Here is a 17,414-nt window from a genome sequence, read left to right as displayed (position 1 = left end):
AAATTCTTGCTAATGCTAAATTTATAGCTAGCATAAAAGTTATGATGTTTACACACTTTTTGAATATTTTGTCAAAATGCTTTTTTTAAACCGTGCATGATATAATTATTCTGCTTACTCTTACCTTAATTTTAGTTTTCTTCATTAATTTCGTATGCTTCACATTCATCTCAAGACACAAAGTACATTTTGAAAAAACTTAATTAGTATCAAAATCTCGTGGTTAATTATCATCATATATACAATACAATTATATTATATTAAAAATTTTTAAAAAATTTAAGATGAAAAATTATGGGACAATATAAACAATATAATACTTATAATAAGCCAATGAATAAAAGATGGTCGTGGTAAAAAAGTTCCAGGACAGTTTTAGTATACATTTGACGCTTTTAACTAAATTTATAAGAACAAGAATAATGAAGAAAAAAAAAAAAGATTAATCCAGCGTTGCTTGGGAAATTTGATGGAGCGTGCTGGTACATGCCCTAAATTAATATTTATATTGTCAGCTTGCTTATTGACCAATCAGAGAGCGGTACTCCTTGAACGCAGGGATACGTAATTAATATTCATAAGCTAAGCGAAAGCGTCATTACGTTTGAGTAACCCGGAAACACACACGGATGTTGTAGAGAAGATAGGCGAATATTGAAAGCATTTATGCTGTTAAATCTTCTGAAACCATGGCATAAAAAATATATTATATCTCCCAAAATCAGCGGAGACTTTTCAAACTCTTAAGGAGAATGTTAAGCGTAAGGTAGGTGTATTTAAAGCGCTTAACCCAACAGTTAAGAATGTTAAATGTTTGTCAACAAGTCAAGTTGAATAGCATTAACTTAATCCTTTTAAAGCATAATTTAGTGTTAATGGCCTGTAGCCATGAATTAATAATGACTGTGTGTCTTATTTCAGAAGTCAAGCTGTCTCCACTCGGCTTATCCAGCACCTATTTTTTTTTTTTTAATGTTACATGATGAAGAATGTCACTTTTGGTAAGCCATTTTTTTTTTTTGGTAGAAGCAATTCTTCTTAACATTTAGTTGATATGTAGTTCCCATTACACTGTTTCATAATGAATATTTATTCCCTTCTTGCAGATTAATCACGAGTTTCACTGGACCAAGAGCTGTACGAGGATGCTGATTTAGGATTTGGGACATCTTCAGTCACCTTTTGTCCATCATGTTTGTGACAGCATACCTTGCATTTATAACCTTGGTGGGACTGTGCGTGACTTTAGAGATCACAGCCCGCCGTCTCGCCTCGTCCCAGACCACACAGACAGCCATCGCCAATCCAGCATTCAGACGGTTCCAGAAGCTCTTTCTGAAGGCATATCTCCTGGCCCTCTGGGCAGACTGGCTGCAGGGACCTTACCTTTATAAACTCTACCGACATTACAACTTCCTAGAATCACAGATCGCCATTCTGTACGTATGTGGCCTCGCTTCTTGCGTGCTATTTGCCCCAGTGGCCGGCTGGCTACTGCAGTTTCTGGGACGGAGACAGACGTGTCTCCTCTTCTGCCTGGCTTATTCTGTCTGCTGCATTACCAAGCTGTCACAAGACTATTTCATACTCATGCTCGGACGTGTTTTAGGAGGCCTGTCCACCTCTTTACTAACCACCGTGTTTGAGGCCTGGTATGTGCACGGTCACGTTGACGTCCATGACTTTCCCAAAGAATGGATACCGGTTACCTTTGGTAAAGTCGCAGATTGGAATCACGGACTGGCGGTCGGTGCCGGGTTGGTGGCGAACTTGTTTGCCGAATGGCTTGGGTTGGGACCGGTCGCTCCGTTTCTCTTGGCGATCCCCAGCCTCGCCGCCTGCGCCTGGTTTGTGCTGTCCGAATGGGGTCAGGAGGATAGACAAGAAGGTGCCAGTGAAGATAAAAATGGCCCTCTTCCCAACCCTCTAAATGCCCCCAAGATGCAAATGTCAACATGGGCCCGTTTTTGGCGAAGCTGTCTGGATGGGCTTCGCTGCTTGCTGTCGGACCGCCGTGTTATGCTTTTGGGAGGTGTTCAGGCACTTTTCGAAAGCGTCCTCTATATTTTTGTCTTTCTTTGGACTCCTGTACTGGACCCACATGGCCCGCCATTAGGAATTGTGTTTTCCAGTCTAATGGCAGCCAGCATGGCTGGTTCCACGCTTTTCCGGCTGGCCACGTCAGCTCCGTATCGACTCCAACCTGGTCACCTGCTCTGCTTAGCAGTTCTGCTAGCTTTCTTCTCCTTCTTCATGCTGATGTTCTCCACTGTGCCTGGCCAGCCTCGGCCGAGGGAATCTCTGCTCGCCTTCCTTCTGCTCGAACTAGCCTGCGGGCTTTATTTCCCAGCAGTGAGTTTTCTCCAAGGCCGAGTGGTTCCCATGGAGCGCAGAGCCGCCGTACTGGCATGGTTTCGTTTGCCTCTTCACCTCCTGGCTTGTCTGGGGCTGCTGGCTCTTCACGGGGAGGTGTCTGGGACCGGTGCAGGGGAGGCTGGCAGTGGCACCAGACACATGTTTGCAGGATGTGCGGGGATGATGCTGGCCGCTCTGCTCGCTGTTGTCAGCCTTTTCACAGTGGGCAGGAACGATGCTGACCTGAGACTAGAGGGGACCAAATTGGAGGGAGAAATCTGAGTTGTAGAAAGACAGACACTGGATTATGGACAATGGATTTATATGCTTTGTTTTTTCTTTATTAAGGTTGTGTTAGTTAAACAGTTGTATTTATGGGTTAAATCAGAAAGTACATGGTTTCGTTTTCTTATGCTATGTTAATAGAACCAATAAACTCCTTAAAATCTGCAGATGGTCTTACTTTTTTTTAAATCAGCCATCCAGCCAGAAAAGCAAGAACAGATGTTTGATTTTATGCTTAATAGGAATGTAATCTTGGATCTTTTTGTTGACTTGTTTTCTTTTAATTAGAACAGGTTTTGTATTTTGTTTTAGAAGTGATTGATCATAGGAATCATTGATCTGAACTTATTCTTTTTGAGTAAAAAAGCATTTTTTGTAGTTTTACCAATAATAGAACAAATGAAAACTTTTTTAAAAAGTACACCAATTTTCACATTTTTGGTTGGGAGTTGTTTTACCCTTTGTGTGGTCAGTAACTTTTTGCCCGATGCAATAACATTAACTAGCATTTTTGAGAAAAATATCCTCTCTGGGTTAAAATGACCAGAACACAGCAAGAGTGTAGAATGATGATAAACTGGGTTTACGCACACAGGAAATGTTCAGCTTGCAATGTATTTCTTATTTTTTAAAATATTAAAAACAATTATCTATAGCTTGAGCTGCACACAGACCATTCAAAGAAGTTAAGGTAAGCATTTTCATTTATTGAAACCGATGGCAACTGAACAAATTAAGGCTCATGAACAAACATCTTAGAAAGCACTGTAAATAAATGCATATTTTAAAAATATAAAAATAAAATTACAAAATAAAAAAATCTTGTGAAGTCTAATGACCACAGACAATATATCAATATATTTCTCATGTATTAATTTAACTTCCAGTCATTCCGTTTAGAGTAGGGATCGCCACTTATCTGAATTTACAACAAACATTCCAGATCAAGGAGATTTCTGAGTTTCGAGGTGCTGAGAAATGAATCTCAGACATTATACTGTACATTTGTTTAGTTAAAGTATTGAAAATGACTAACAGCAGCACATAAAATGAAATCAGAATATTAATGCATCTTCACAGTTGTATATGGCTTGTGTGTGAGGTGGTACAGAACTCAAATAATGCATATAATTTCTAGTGTTAATGGTCTCTCAGTTTTTTCTAAGTCAAGCTGAGATTAAATGTATAAGTGAACATTACTGGAAAACAAAGAAAGAGAAACCTATCATTGTCTTTGGTTATAAACCCATTCAATTAAACAGTGGCATGCTTAAAATGGATATAATACTTTGAATGACCATTTGATTTTATTATAAGTCTAATTTTTCTATTGAACATCAAGGTGTGTTTGCTTTCATATTAAATATCGCATTATCTTTTACGCTCAGAACTGGAACTTGGCATTCACATTTCTATACCACCTCTATTTCAAGAACTTTACTCATCATGTGACTAAGTATACTTTTGACGACTTTGCTAGAGATATAACAAAAAGAAAAAATATAAATAGGAAAGAAAATGCTCGAATTGGCAGTTTTATGAGGAACACTCTGTTCTCTTCAGTGTTTTCAGTTTTTGCATTCTTGGTAAAGTATAATATATTAGGCCTTTAAAATATTTGCTAGCACTGATTCCTCTCACCAAATGCAGAAGCAAACAGTTTCAGACCAGAAAATTGTCATGATAACAGCGATGTGTTGCATTCTGCTAATGAATAGTGTTTCAACAGTGATCTGCACTAAAAAGTGAATGACTAAATGCTGATAAGTTTTGCAGAATAGTCTAAAATTAGAAGTGCAAAGTGTTTGGAAACCCATAAAAAAATGAATGCTTAAGAATTCAGGGTAGATATATTATTTTGGGCTTTATTTTTATAATATACTTGGCCGTTGTGCTGTACCATATAACCAAATCAACCTACAGGTGTCCTAAATGGCAGAATGTGTAGTGTTTATAATCTGGACAGAACAACACAACATGATTAAGCTGTATGCAAGCCTAATATGAATAAAATAAATCAGTAAATCATTAAAAAAATAAAAGTCATGAAGGCATTCGTCACCAGAGAAGGTGTTGTTAAGAAGAATTCCTATTCTTGGAATGTTCTCATTATATATTTATTTAATTATTCACCCAAGTAAGTAATAGTGTTAATCTCTGTATATTGTCTTGTTTTTCCTGCTCTCGTAAAACAGTGTTACCGAAAAGTTCGAACGTCACACAGATACACAGACACAAAACACTACAAGAGCACATTCACTACATGTATTTCTTTTTTAAAAACCAATAGGCAAAATAGCCCATCCCCCCGAGAGAGCCCATTAAGAAGGACGCACCAAAGAAGGACGGCGGCTTCTTTTTTACCATTCGGAATGCATTGGGTAGAACTGCAGAGAGCAGGGTCGTGTGGATGTCCCCCAGCACCTTGCGGAAAGCGTAGCGTTTCTGCACCCGCTCAAAAAACGACTGCAGGTTTGGCCGGCTCCCGTCCTCCCAGTATTTCCTTGAGAGTCCCAAGAACTTGAGCCTGTGCAATGTGGCTCCAAGACAAATATCAGCTAGTGTAAAAGTAGGTCCACAAAGCCATAATTCACACTTTTGACCTGTGTAGAAAGGAAAGACGACTTGTAAGATCAAAAACAACAGTTCCCAAAGCAGGGTTATTACAGTTAACTAAAACCATAAAAAAAAAAAAACCTTTGTTGCATGAAATAAAATCAACTTTATCTGAAAATAAAATTATTTTAATTCCAGGTAATTGTCAAAGCAACATTTTACATTTTTTATATAGTTTAGTAATGTACTAAAATAGATAAAATTGAATTAAAAATTAATAAGTAGACAAATAAAAACTAAAATTGCTTAAACTTTACCTAAAATTAAATTAAAAACAGAAAATATAAAAATAAACTCTAAATCAAAATATTAATAAAAATTATAAAGCTAATATTTATAAGGTAAACGTGAATACATACATACAGATTAACAAATGTGAATTCTTATGATTTACAGGAATTACATGACAAAATGCACCTATAAAAATAATTGAATAATTTTAAGTTATTTTAATAATAAAATGCAATAAAATACAACAACCTTATTTTATTGTAATAAAACAATATCAAATAAGAGTCAAGACATTTTTATTTTATCAATTATTTATATAATTTTATTTTTTGTCAAATATAATTACATGTTATTAAATAAGCTTATTTTTTATTATGGTTATATATTATTTGTTAATAAAATTAAAAAAAGATGAGTTTATTTTATTTTAATTGTTAAATGAACAGAAAACGTACCTTGATATTCCAGTTTTCTTTTTTCCAGCTCTGCCTCTACTTGGTCTAGCACCATTGCCAACTCGCCAAGAATTTTTTTCAAGTAGTTCACATTGTCATGGTCCAAAATCTTTGCCTACAAAATATAGTTTTAAGTATTCAAGACAAGGACAATCTATTATTTCATTTTCATGCAAAGTTATGACTGCAGTTTAATTTCATATTTCAGCTAGGACAAAATATATCCATCCAAAATGTGCTACACATCACGTATGCAGTGAAACCGCTGAATTACCATGAGCTTTTTCTGCTTGGAGAGGTATGGTTCTGTCAGCTGGGGTTCCTCATGGTCCAACTTCATCAGTTCAGATGCCGCATTGGCCAAATGTCCTGAGAGAAATCAGACCAAATTAGGTAGTTCAGTAAAAGAGCTTTCATAGTCCCCCAAAACTGAGAAGATTTTTGCATTAACTTCATATTCATAGTTAACATTGTCAGGCAGCACATGGAGAACTGGCACTATTTTCTGCAAATTTTTTATGTTCCTGACAACTAATTAAGGAATTTAATAAGACTTCATGCATAAAATCACAGCAGTGAATGTGATAACACCTATCATAGGTACTCCCTCCAAGTCATGAACTATAAAAGAGATTTATTTGCAATTATGCCGGGTTTTTGTGACATAATTTATTTTGCTGCAACACATTGTCTGGATCAACTCTTTGGTTTCATTTGCATCGCACTGTAAATCCAATATCGATGAACTCTGTATAAATAAGCCAGCATTAAATGCCAGTTTACAGTCAACATTTGAGACAGCAATTTGCTTCAAAACGTGAAATCTGAGAAATAAAACGATTCCCAGACTAAACAGGTTTTGCAAGTCAGATGCTTTGCTTTCTATGCATTTCACAAAGAAAAAATATTCTTTAGTTGGAATTAATGGTGCACTGAATTGTAGCATCACTTACTACGTATTTCAGCAGTGGCGTACTTTGGGATCATGGAGTCGGCTGTGAGTTCTGGGTGCAGGATGCATCCATGTGTGTAAGCATCCATGGGCAGCCCATCCAGCAGCTCTCGGTACTGCTGTACCCTTGCATACATGGGAGTTCCTTCATCTGGAATCAGCTGGGCTACGGTGTCTGAAAGAAAAAAAGAAGAACACACTCAAAAAGATTTTCAATATACATAAATATAAATATGACCCTTCTGATCTGGTCATATAATTAACCTGTTTGCCTGCTTATTTAAAAAAAAAAAAAAAAAAAAAAAAAAAAAAAAAATAAGTTAACATAACCAAAAATGTTGCAAGCAACTTTTCAAATTTCCGAGGCCTCTAAATTATCAATATGATCAAAATTTTGAAAAAAAAAAAAAAAAAACGTTGCACACAATCTACTACATGCCTGATTGATTGTTCATACGTTTTTTTTTTTACAAGTAAAAGGCCTTTTTCATAATTTTTCAGGTCATGGTACTCTTTAGTTTTTACTTTTTTATAGTTAACCGAAGAAAAACTTTTAAGATGAACATTTTTTGAAAAATCATATTAAAATATGAATATCAAATATGATACACCACGCTTTTGATGAACTTTTCTTTATATATCTCTCTATCATCACTGTATTGCATTGCTTTATATGTTTTCCCATCACAATTAAAACTACAGAGCTCAGCTCACAAAACTAAGCATTTAAATATAATCTTACTAAGACATATTACTATTGGGAGATATAGATTGACAAATAATAGTTATATGTATTTTATGTCTGTTATAAAAGTCTCACTGATTTACATTACAAGCTTTCAGAATTTCATCTCAATTGTTGGCCATATAAATATCAGCTACTGTATATTTCAGTTTTTGACCTCTGCAAATATGAGCTTCATATTCTCCTATATCATACTATGTGAGCCACAGAAGCCTGATGTATTAAATGTATTAAATTCAAAAAAACATATACAGTTTTAAAAAAAAATAATTTTGTCTAAAAGTTCTATAAACTATTCTATTTCAAAAATAATATTTTATTTTATGAGGAACATTCTATGATTCATATAACATTCATATAATATTTTATGTGTCTGGCTTTAAGATGAATAGAAACGCTAACAGCAGCTTTTTCAGATATTATAGATGTCTTTGTCTCTTTGGTGACCAATCTATAGACTGAAGTCAGATTTAGTCAAACATTTGGTGTCAACAACAGTGACAAAATTAGAAAAAGCTGTCAAATCTGGTAAATATAAGCCTATAGTGTTACTGCACTGGGGCAGATGAAGGATGGTACAAAGGGCTGTCCCATTTTACACTGCTCTGCACCTCCAGCATGCTGACCTGCAGCTCCCAAAATCAATTCAGCCGATAAATACAAGATCAAACATCTCTATTACCCTGGCACACAAACAGCAGAAATATGCCACAACACCAAGGCACAATCATCATGAACATCTCCCTTGTCCACTCAACCAGGCCTCATTTCACCATTTGTTATTTAGGACATAAACTCATTAACACCATCCACAATGCAAATGAAAATGGTAGTAGCCCAATTTGTACATGTTTACGCATTGTAATGCATTTTATGCATTCAGAGCTATCTGAATGAATTAGGCTTTATTTTAGTGTTTGCAATGCAATGCAATTATATGTTTCAATATCAAAATCGAAAAACGTACATGAAAGAATAGTCAGTGCTCAAAATGCACATTAAGTTTCATATCAAATTGATGCATCAGTTATATTAATATATTACTGATACATTTGTGTTTGGACAACTTCAATTGTTAAATATAGTTCAGAAGTGTCTGATTCGATCTCTTTCATTGAGCTTGAGTGATCACGCTCAGCTCTTATCACTTAAATGAGTGAGTGATCTTGGACCAGAGACAAGCTTCGGTGAAAACACCCCCACACTCAAACTGTGAAGACATTCAAAATGACACCCAGCCATGCAGCCTGTGAGAGAAATGTAGTGCACTATACACTGATTGTGATTTAGCATTTGTATTGCTTACACAGGGCAAATGCAGTTATCTTTAAAGGTGCCAAAGAATTGAAAACTGTATTTACCTTGGCATAGTTGAATAATAACAGTTCTGTACATAGAAATGACATACCATGAGCCTCAAACACCATTGTTTCCTCCTTATGTAAATCTCGTGAATGCAAAAGACCACTGAAAAACAGGCGAATAAGAACATAACACCGACTGTGACATTATAGTCGGGATCAATAATTTGCATAAACCCGCCCATGTTCTAGGCCAGCCGCCAGTCGAATCTGCACAGCCGAATCATTCTGCAGGTATTGTGAAGAAACAAGCGAGGACAACAGCGAAAATGGCAGATCATGGAAATAAAAGTTATGTTCCAGGCTGTGCAGGGGATGTGAAGTGCAGGGATGGGTTGGTGTCTGTTTTCAGAAAGGCATGGAAAGCAAATAACGCGTTCTAATAAAATAACGCGAGTCACTAAAGGGACATGGTTAGCTTCTTGCAAGCGGTAGCCTATTACATTACAGTACATAAGATTTCACTTACCACATAAACAGAGTAAAGAGAGATGACTGAGGATGATGGCGAATGATTTGCAGATCCTGAGCACCACTGACAAGCATCTGATCTTGTAAAATGTGTGGCAAGTACTGTCATTCCATAGTATAAACAGAGTATTTTTTATTTTTTTTCCACCCCCAGCTCTTAATGCATCGTGTTTCCTTCTGGAGCATCAGTGAATGTTTGAACCTTTTTTAATTGTTGTGTTTGAGTCCCTCAATCATCCTCAGCGTGAAAAGGTGGATCTCAAAGTCATACAGTCACTGCTGGAAAGGGTTGAAACATGCAAAAGATGCTGGAAAACTGAAGATTCTGCAGGACCTGGAGGATTTTTCTGAAGAACATTGCTCATTTTAACTCTTCAGAACAAATAAGGGACTCATGAACAACAATCACAACAAAAAAAAAGAAAAACCGTCATGGATCATCCAGGTAACCACACACAGTATTAAGAACCAAGGCTTCCCAAACTTTTGAATGGGGTTATTTGAATAATTTCAGCTATTTTTTGTCTTTTGGACTAAATGTAAACATCTTATGTAAAATATCTTACTCAGGACAGTACTAAATAAAAAATAACATGCACTATGTATGATTTCTCTCGATTCTCGTTTGGCTCTGTTCGAAGGCGGTCGCATTTTTCTACCCTCCCTATCCTGAACTTCCCTGCTTGCTCTCTCGTATTGTCTTGTCCTTCTTAAGAGACTCTCGCTGCACTATTTTACAAAACCGAAATTATGGATCTGATCAACTGGTCTCTTAACGCAATTGACACCATCTTCTCGACTAGAAGATCGGGATCTGGAGAACCGGAATGTCCTGCTGGGACGTTTGCTGCTGGCTACACGATGGACGCATGGTCGTGTGTCTGGCGGCTCTCTCCGTGGAGGACATTGAAGACATCTTCTTATTCGGAACCATGATAACTGGGTTTCTGCTGTTTGGATTAGGTGTTGCCCTAAACTATCGGAAAATTAAGGAGACGGGATTGGCTATCCAAAACCTCTCAAGGCTGCCCGTCATGATTGAAGCTGTTGGCAGAGCGGTCGGCTCTGAAACAGAGTCGATTAACCGCAATATGGATTCGATCACGGCTAAGCTCTCGGCTTTGGAAAGGAAAATTGATGGACAAGGAGATCAGAATGGACAATGAGAATAGCTGTGAAACCAGAAGACAGCTGTTCGCCCAAAGTCAAAACAATCTTATCTGTTTCCGGCTTCCCAAAACAGAACGGCTTGGCAAGGCTGCTCTGGTATCAACTCTCCTGTGAATACTGCAGGGAGACGCTCTTTCTTCCCTCCCCCATCAAACACCTTGTTATTGTCGGGCGCTTGGGCTCTGGCCAAGGTCGTTTCCATGGCAATTGCTATGTCGCACCACAACCTGCAAACTGAGACAACTGGTTTGGAGTACTGGCGCAACGGATTTCAAGGCATACGAACTCACACGAACTTACACATACACACACTCATACACCTCACTACCCCCATCCCACGCCTTCGTCGCTTCATCCCGTCAGTTGATAACGGGTCTGTGTTCGCGCTGTAATGGCTGCAGGCCGGATGGCTGTTTCGTCTGAACTGGATTTTCTATGCAAGTTATGTTCCTGTGTTGACTGTGCTCTATGCTGAGGTTTTTGTCTGTTCTCACACTGCACTCTCGTTCAGGAGCGTAGTGTGAGGACAATTTTTTTCTCCTCTCTTTCCTCATGTTGTGCTGTATTCTTCTTCTTTATTGCATTTCGTTGCCTTGTACCTACATGTGCAATGACAATAAATTGAATCAAATCCAATCCAATCCAATCCAATTTGTTAAAATTACTCACATTTTCACAGATTCTGCAAGGGCTTCACAAACTTTCAAGAAGCACTGTATAATTATGATGCATGTTTTTTTTTTTTTTTAACGAACACAGTAATACTGTACAGAAAGGCCAAGAAGAAAAGTGCATAACTGACTAAACTCTGCTTTTAACAGAGTTAAATGATCGCTCAATTTGGGACTGTAGAATATTTCACACGTTTTCACATAAATTTAATTAGAGAAGAAATTGATATGTTCTTAAATTAGTTTTTGTCGTATTCTTGGCACAGATTTGCCATTTAGCACTAATTACTTATTTACAAAAAATATTTGTACTTATTTTGGGAAAAAAAATGATTAAATGAATGAGAAAAACAAAAACAAAAAAAAAAAACATATACATATATACATATATATATATATATATATATACACACATACATACACACATATACATACATACACATATACATACACATACATATATACATATATACACATATATATACATATACACATATATATACATATACACATATATATACATATACATATACATATATATATATATATATATATACATATACATACATATATATATATTTTTTTATAATGCATACCAGCTTGTACAGTAACAAGCAAGGTATCTTTCTGTAGTCATACCTCCAATAAAGTTGGTCTCTATATAATCAATGATTTGGTTGTAGTCACTGACGATCATGTCTCCGTGGATGAAAACCGGCACTTCCTCCCCTAGGTTGAGCCTCATGAACCAAGGCTCTTTGTGCTCAGTGAGAGGCAGACTGACATCCCGTTCTTCACACAGCAACCCTTTCTCATTGATCACCAGACGCACCTGCCACAAAACACACACGACACCAACATGACATCATACTACCTCAAGACTCTGAGAACTTTAGGATTTTGGACAAGGGTTATTATAGTTAACGAAAACTAAAACCATAAAAAAATTATAATAATAATAAACATTTTTGTTACTTGAAATAAAATAAGTTTTAACTGAAATAACATAAAAACTTTATTTCAGCTTTTTTCTCATTTTAATTTAGCTTAACTTGATGTAATAAATTAACTAAAATTGAAATGAAAAATAATTAAAAACTATCTACAGTAGTCAACATTTGAAGCGGATCACAACCTTTCAATCAAAGATGCCCTAAAACCTAAAATCAAAATGCGTTCGTTTCTAAGGACAACTTTGATTAACTTTTTTGATCCACTTCAAATGTGTAGACACACATAAAAAAAAAACTACTAAAATGACAAAAACAAACAGCAAAATTACTAAAACTGAATTAAAACTCAAATCTTATGAACGAATGATACTAAAATAATTATTTTGGACTATTTTATCACTATTATCACTATTTTGGACTTTAAAAGAAAATGTCATTAAAATAAAATATAAAATAGGTACTAGGGATTTCTTAATTTAGCAGTTCAGCTTTCAGTTTTCAAAAATATATGTAGTATTCAACTAGAAAAAAGCATAAAAAAAATACAAATAAAAGCACCATCTCTAGTGGTCTGACACATCCCCGATGATGAACCCCACTTTTCTATATTTAAGTATGTCACGAACCAGTAAATAGATGTTCTACTCAACAACATTAAAATTAATTTCAGTGTTAATGTGAGTTTTGAGGCATTCTAGTTTTAATTAAATGTCTGGCTGGCTATTTGATTAAATAAACCATTTTATTGCTTGTAGGTCCAATTTACTTCTTATTCATCCTATGGCTAAGCAGTATTAACCAATGGGCCATTCATTTTTTTCCCTCAATATTTTTTTCTCTTAAAATGCCTGTTTGCATACTTACTCACTATCTAAGGTCTACTGGAGTAACTATAGCAACTATACATATTAACTATAAATACAACATAAAAACAGGAGATTTTGTATGCTGAGCTCTGACACTTTGGCATTTAGCTAAACAACACAATGTGTTTCAAATAGTCACTTAAAGAATATCTGTTTGCTTTAAGTCTTGATGGACAAGAGGAATGCAGCTAGTTTTCTTTCAGTTTTGGTTACAAGTAGCATTAAAGATTCAATCCTGCCTGATACTACAACTCCAGATGGATCGATCAAGATAAAACGAGGCTCTGACTGATGAGTGGCAAGAGCATCAGCCAGCAGCTTGAGCAAAGCCTAATGAATGTCAAGCTGTGTTCAGCTTTGACTGTGCTGAGGTGTTGCAAAGCCAGTAGACACATTTGATAAGGCACTTTACAACAACGGTGTGATGTCTGGATTCAACCGGACACATAATAATCAACAGAAAAAGACTCAGCCAGCATTACAGCTTAACTTTTTACAGCTTCATCAAGATTAAATACAATTCATGAGCAAAACAAAGGCACAAGGCAATGATATTGAAAGGTCAGCAGCACCAATCTATTTTCTGAGATGACGTGATTGTTTTGATGCTCATTCCTAGTAAATGTTCTCCAATTAATATTTCTATAAAAATCAGTCAAAAACTAATTTCTCAGGAGCCTTCGAGAGAAAACACACTCAATGGTGTCAAGCTTTGCAATGTTTAACTGTATTTCTCAGTCTGCTGGTAAGTAAATAGGAGATTAATTTTTGGCAGGTCACTGATTTTATTACTCAGTTCTCCATGCAAGTCTGTAACTACTGTAATCAGCTAAATGAATCTCTTTGCGATCTGATCATCACCAATGTTTTGGTCAATTTAATATTGTTGTGAGGAGTCAGGTTTAGCTTAGGTAACACGTGACATTCTTTCAAATTATGTGAACACCAGCAGCAGGCCGATCGTGGAGAGATCGTCTCTCGCACAACAAACATGAGGCTGAGGCCTGGTGGGACATTCCAACAAATATTGAGGCATTTTCCATTGTGATTCAGTGTATTTTATAAGACGTTTCATATTACAATAAACATTTATCAGACAAAGAATGTCTAATTTGTAATAAAGCGCATTATGCTGTCACATACTACATTTAACATTTTTACTATACGTAAACCTATACTATTTTTACTATACACCTTTAAAAAAAAAAGAAGGGTTGGCAGTCATATGTAGCCATGTAGCCATTACTAGCCTTGTGCTCAAGGTCATGACACTACAAGGTGTTTCCTAGAAAGACAGTTTAATGCATAATATAAGAATGCAAGACAGTTTAGACAAAACAGAATGACAGTATATATATATATATATATATATATATATATATATATATATTCACACACACACACATAATAGTGTGTTTGTGGAAATATTTGAAAAGTTGTATTTATTTGTCATAAATATATTAAACTGCACACACTTATTGAATGTGTGTATGTATATATTCAATAATCTTTAATAAAGAAAATTGTATTCAATTAGTAAAATGTAAAATAAAAGAATAAGTTTTGAATGCATTCAAATATATGTATAAGTGTATATGCATACAAGTATGCACATTTTAATATAAATGCCTCCCTCTCTTTATATATATATATATAGGCTATATATAATAGTATGTGTTTGTGTAAATGTGTGAAATGTTTGTCATATATATTATATTAAAATGCACACAGACACACACATACATATACATAAAATAATGCAAACATGCAAAATAAAAAGAATCATCACTTGTGTTTTTGTCAACACTGTATCTGTTTAATAACCATTAAAATAAATTACAGTGTATATATAATTTTGAAACGTATAATATATAACATTATTATTATTATTATTATTATTATTATTATAGTGCATATAGTATATATGCTTTTAATCAAATTATTAGCTATTACAGCAGGGAGAAGTTGGGAAAAGAATTAAACATAAAATAAGTGTACTATTTTTAAAAACGCTTATAATAAAACAGCAAAAGTTGGGAGTCAGTTTTAATTGTTAAAGTCATTGTTTACACATTCATGAGAGACAGGAAAGGCATCTTTTCGTAGAATGCCACTGGCTGAAATGTGCACGAAGCAACTGACAGCAGAATACGAAATCACCGTTTGTTTTTCACAAAGCTACCTCATTTTAATGAATAATTTAGAGTGCCATCATCCTCCAGAGCAAAGCAACACACAAATCTGCAAGGACAGCCTTAAGCACGTTATAAACAGTTACATCTGTTATTTATTTGCTCCCAAATCCATCTGATAGGCACTATGCATGTAACTGATCAATGATGTTGGGCTGCAGTGGACTTGAAGCTATAGTCAAGTCGAAATGTAACATCTTCTGCTGAGGTTTCGTAACGTCTTCATAAAAGACGCAACAGAACAGACAGGTAGGCCAATAAAACACGCATCCACTCAGAGAAAGCGCAATATTATCTGACTAACATTATTTGTCCCACTGCATAGTATAGATTCACCCACCATTTTCATGCTGTGTTTTTCTTACCTTTTGAGAGCTGAAGGACTGAGTCCAGTGGTACAGAACGAGCCTGTCTTTGGAGTATGGCTTGTGTTCTATCGTGGGCTCGTGACTCTCCTCTCCGTCTGTGATTTTGCCATCTTCATCCATGGCTGATATGGGCCACCAGCTACAGTTGGTGGGAGTAACATTGTTGGAAGACGCCATGACAGAGGATTTTGTGCGTGTGAGAGAGGAGCAGAGAGAGGGAGAGAGGGAGGGATAGAGAGGGATGGCTGGAGGGAGGGAGGGAGGAAGAGCGCGGGGGGATTTCAGCACCACGAACAGGGGCATCATCGATACTTTACTCTGTTACTCCACGATAAATCTATAGCGTTCGTGCAAAATACGGATTCCAGAGAAGATGGAAAGGAGAACGGTTTAAAAATGCATAATTGTCATATTTATCATCATTTGGGTTTTATACATTTTTGAAGAGAAAAAAAGGTTTAGCATTTTCTACAAACAGTGTTGATTTATTGGCTCCAAAATGTCTAAAAGTAAAAACTTTTTTGAATGCACGATTATTATTTTCAAAAATAAATAAATAAATAAATAAATAAAAATTCATGACACTGTCATGGGGGTCCGCTTTTTGATATATTTTTTTTGTTGTTTTTTTTTTGTCACATGGCAACACCACACCGATTTGGCTAACAAAATATCAAACATGCCCTTCACAGAAGCGGTGTATTCAAGTAAATGTTTGTAAGAATAGCTTTTTAATGTATTTTTTAAACACACTCACAAGTTTATTACAATATTACTTATTACAATATAATCTCTGGACGCTTACACCATTTAGACATTTAAATACTATCTATATGTATGTATGTATGCATATAGATATAGATATATAGAGATATATATATATATATATTAAAGTGTATTTATTTTTATTTATATAATATTTAATATAATAATAATATATCTATATTATGGATGGTTACACCATCTAGACTTTAAATATTAGAAAGAAAATTAAACAGAAGAGGTGTATTCAAGTAATTGTCTGTATTAGGGGCTTTTAATGTACTTTACTAAACATTAATAATAAGACACAGTAAATGCATTAAAGATTCAAAATAAACCGACTATGAAACACTTGTCTCAAACGATGTGGTTTGCTCTATTTAATATGAATGGTTTAGTAAGATTAAATGTCACCGTGGCTGGTCACCACTTAAGATCCAGCAGATGGCGTTGTTTCTTTCCACGAGATCAAGCGGAGCTAATGCAGCTTTATCAGCATGGATAAAGATCCAGTGAGTGCAAGCTGGCCTCTGTTCAACAATCACTCCACTAAAACCAAGACTGCATGATCATTTTACCAGAGAGCAAATATATTCTTTGGGAAACTGTTAATTTTACTTCAGCTTGAAATAATTTGAGTGTCTAGACTTTTGCCTGTTTATTTATAGAGTGAGAGTTAACAAAGCTTTAATTGGCATGTTAACATGTAGGCTAAAATTTTAAGCAGCACCTAAAAAGTGATAAGGATTTTTTTTAACAAGGTTAAAGACATAAAATAGAGAATAAATGAATAAACAACAGAAATGAATTGAGATGTTACATAATATTTATAAATTGTAACTGCGTTAAGACCTGTGTCACTCTCCTAAACTTACTTGAACTCCGCAAAACCCAAAATGTCAAATGCAGCCTATCCAGTCTGTTTACTTGGGTCACTGTTTATGATGTATTGGTGTCAGCC

The 17,414-nt window shown here is 35.5% G+C and overlaps 2 protein-coding genes across 2 annotated transcripts; one reads left to right on the top strand and one right to left on the bottom strand.

Moving 5' to 3' along the window:
• Positions 1-600: 600 nt before the first annotated feature.
• LOC306860347 (molybdate-anion transporter) lies at positions 601-3,426 on the top strand. The gene is made up of 3 exons (XM_079402000.1): positions 601-766; positions 922-1,001; positions 1,107-3,426. The coding sequence occupies exon 3, from the start codon at positions 1,192-1,194 to the stop codon at positions 2,635-2,637; it is 1,446 nt and encodes a 481-aa protein (XP_079258126.1). The 5' UTR covers positions 601-766; positions 922-1,001; positions 1,107-1,191; the 3' UTR covers positions 2,638-3,426.
• LOC306860348 (ganglioside-induced differentiation-associated protein 1-like 1) lies at positions 3,329-15,883 on the bottom strand. The gene is made up of 6 exons (XM_079402001.1): positions 15,689-15,883; positions 11,952-12,144; positions 6,896-7,069; positions 6,217-6,311; positions 5,943-6,057; positions 3,329-5,243 (listed from the first exon to the last, which is right to left on the bottom strand). Exons 1-6 carry the CDS (start codon positions 15,866-15,868, stop codon positions 4,900-4,902), a joined length of 1,101 nt encoding a protein of 366 aa, XP_079258127.1. The 5' UTR covers positions 15,869-15,883; the 3' UTR covers positions 3,329-4,899.
• Positions 15,884-17,414: the final 1,531 nt, after the last annotated feature.

Source organism: Barbus barbus (genome assembly GCF_936440315.1).
Source record: "Barbus barbus genome assembly, chromosome: 41".
NCBI classification, from domain to species: domain Eukaryota; kingdom Metazoa; phylum Chordata; class Actinopteri; order Cypriniformes; family Cyprinidae; genus Barbus; species Barbus barbus.
Note: the sequence above shows the minus strand (reverse complement) of the source record. Positions and strands in the feature narration are given on the sequence as shown.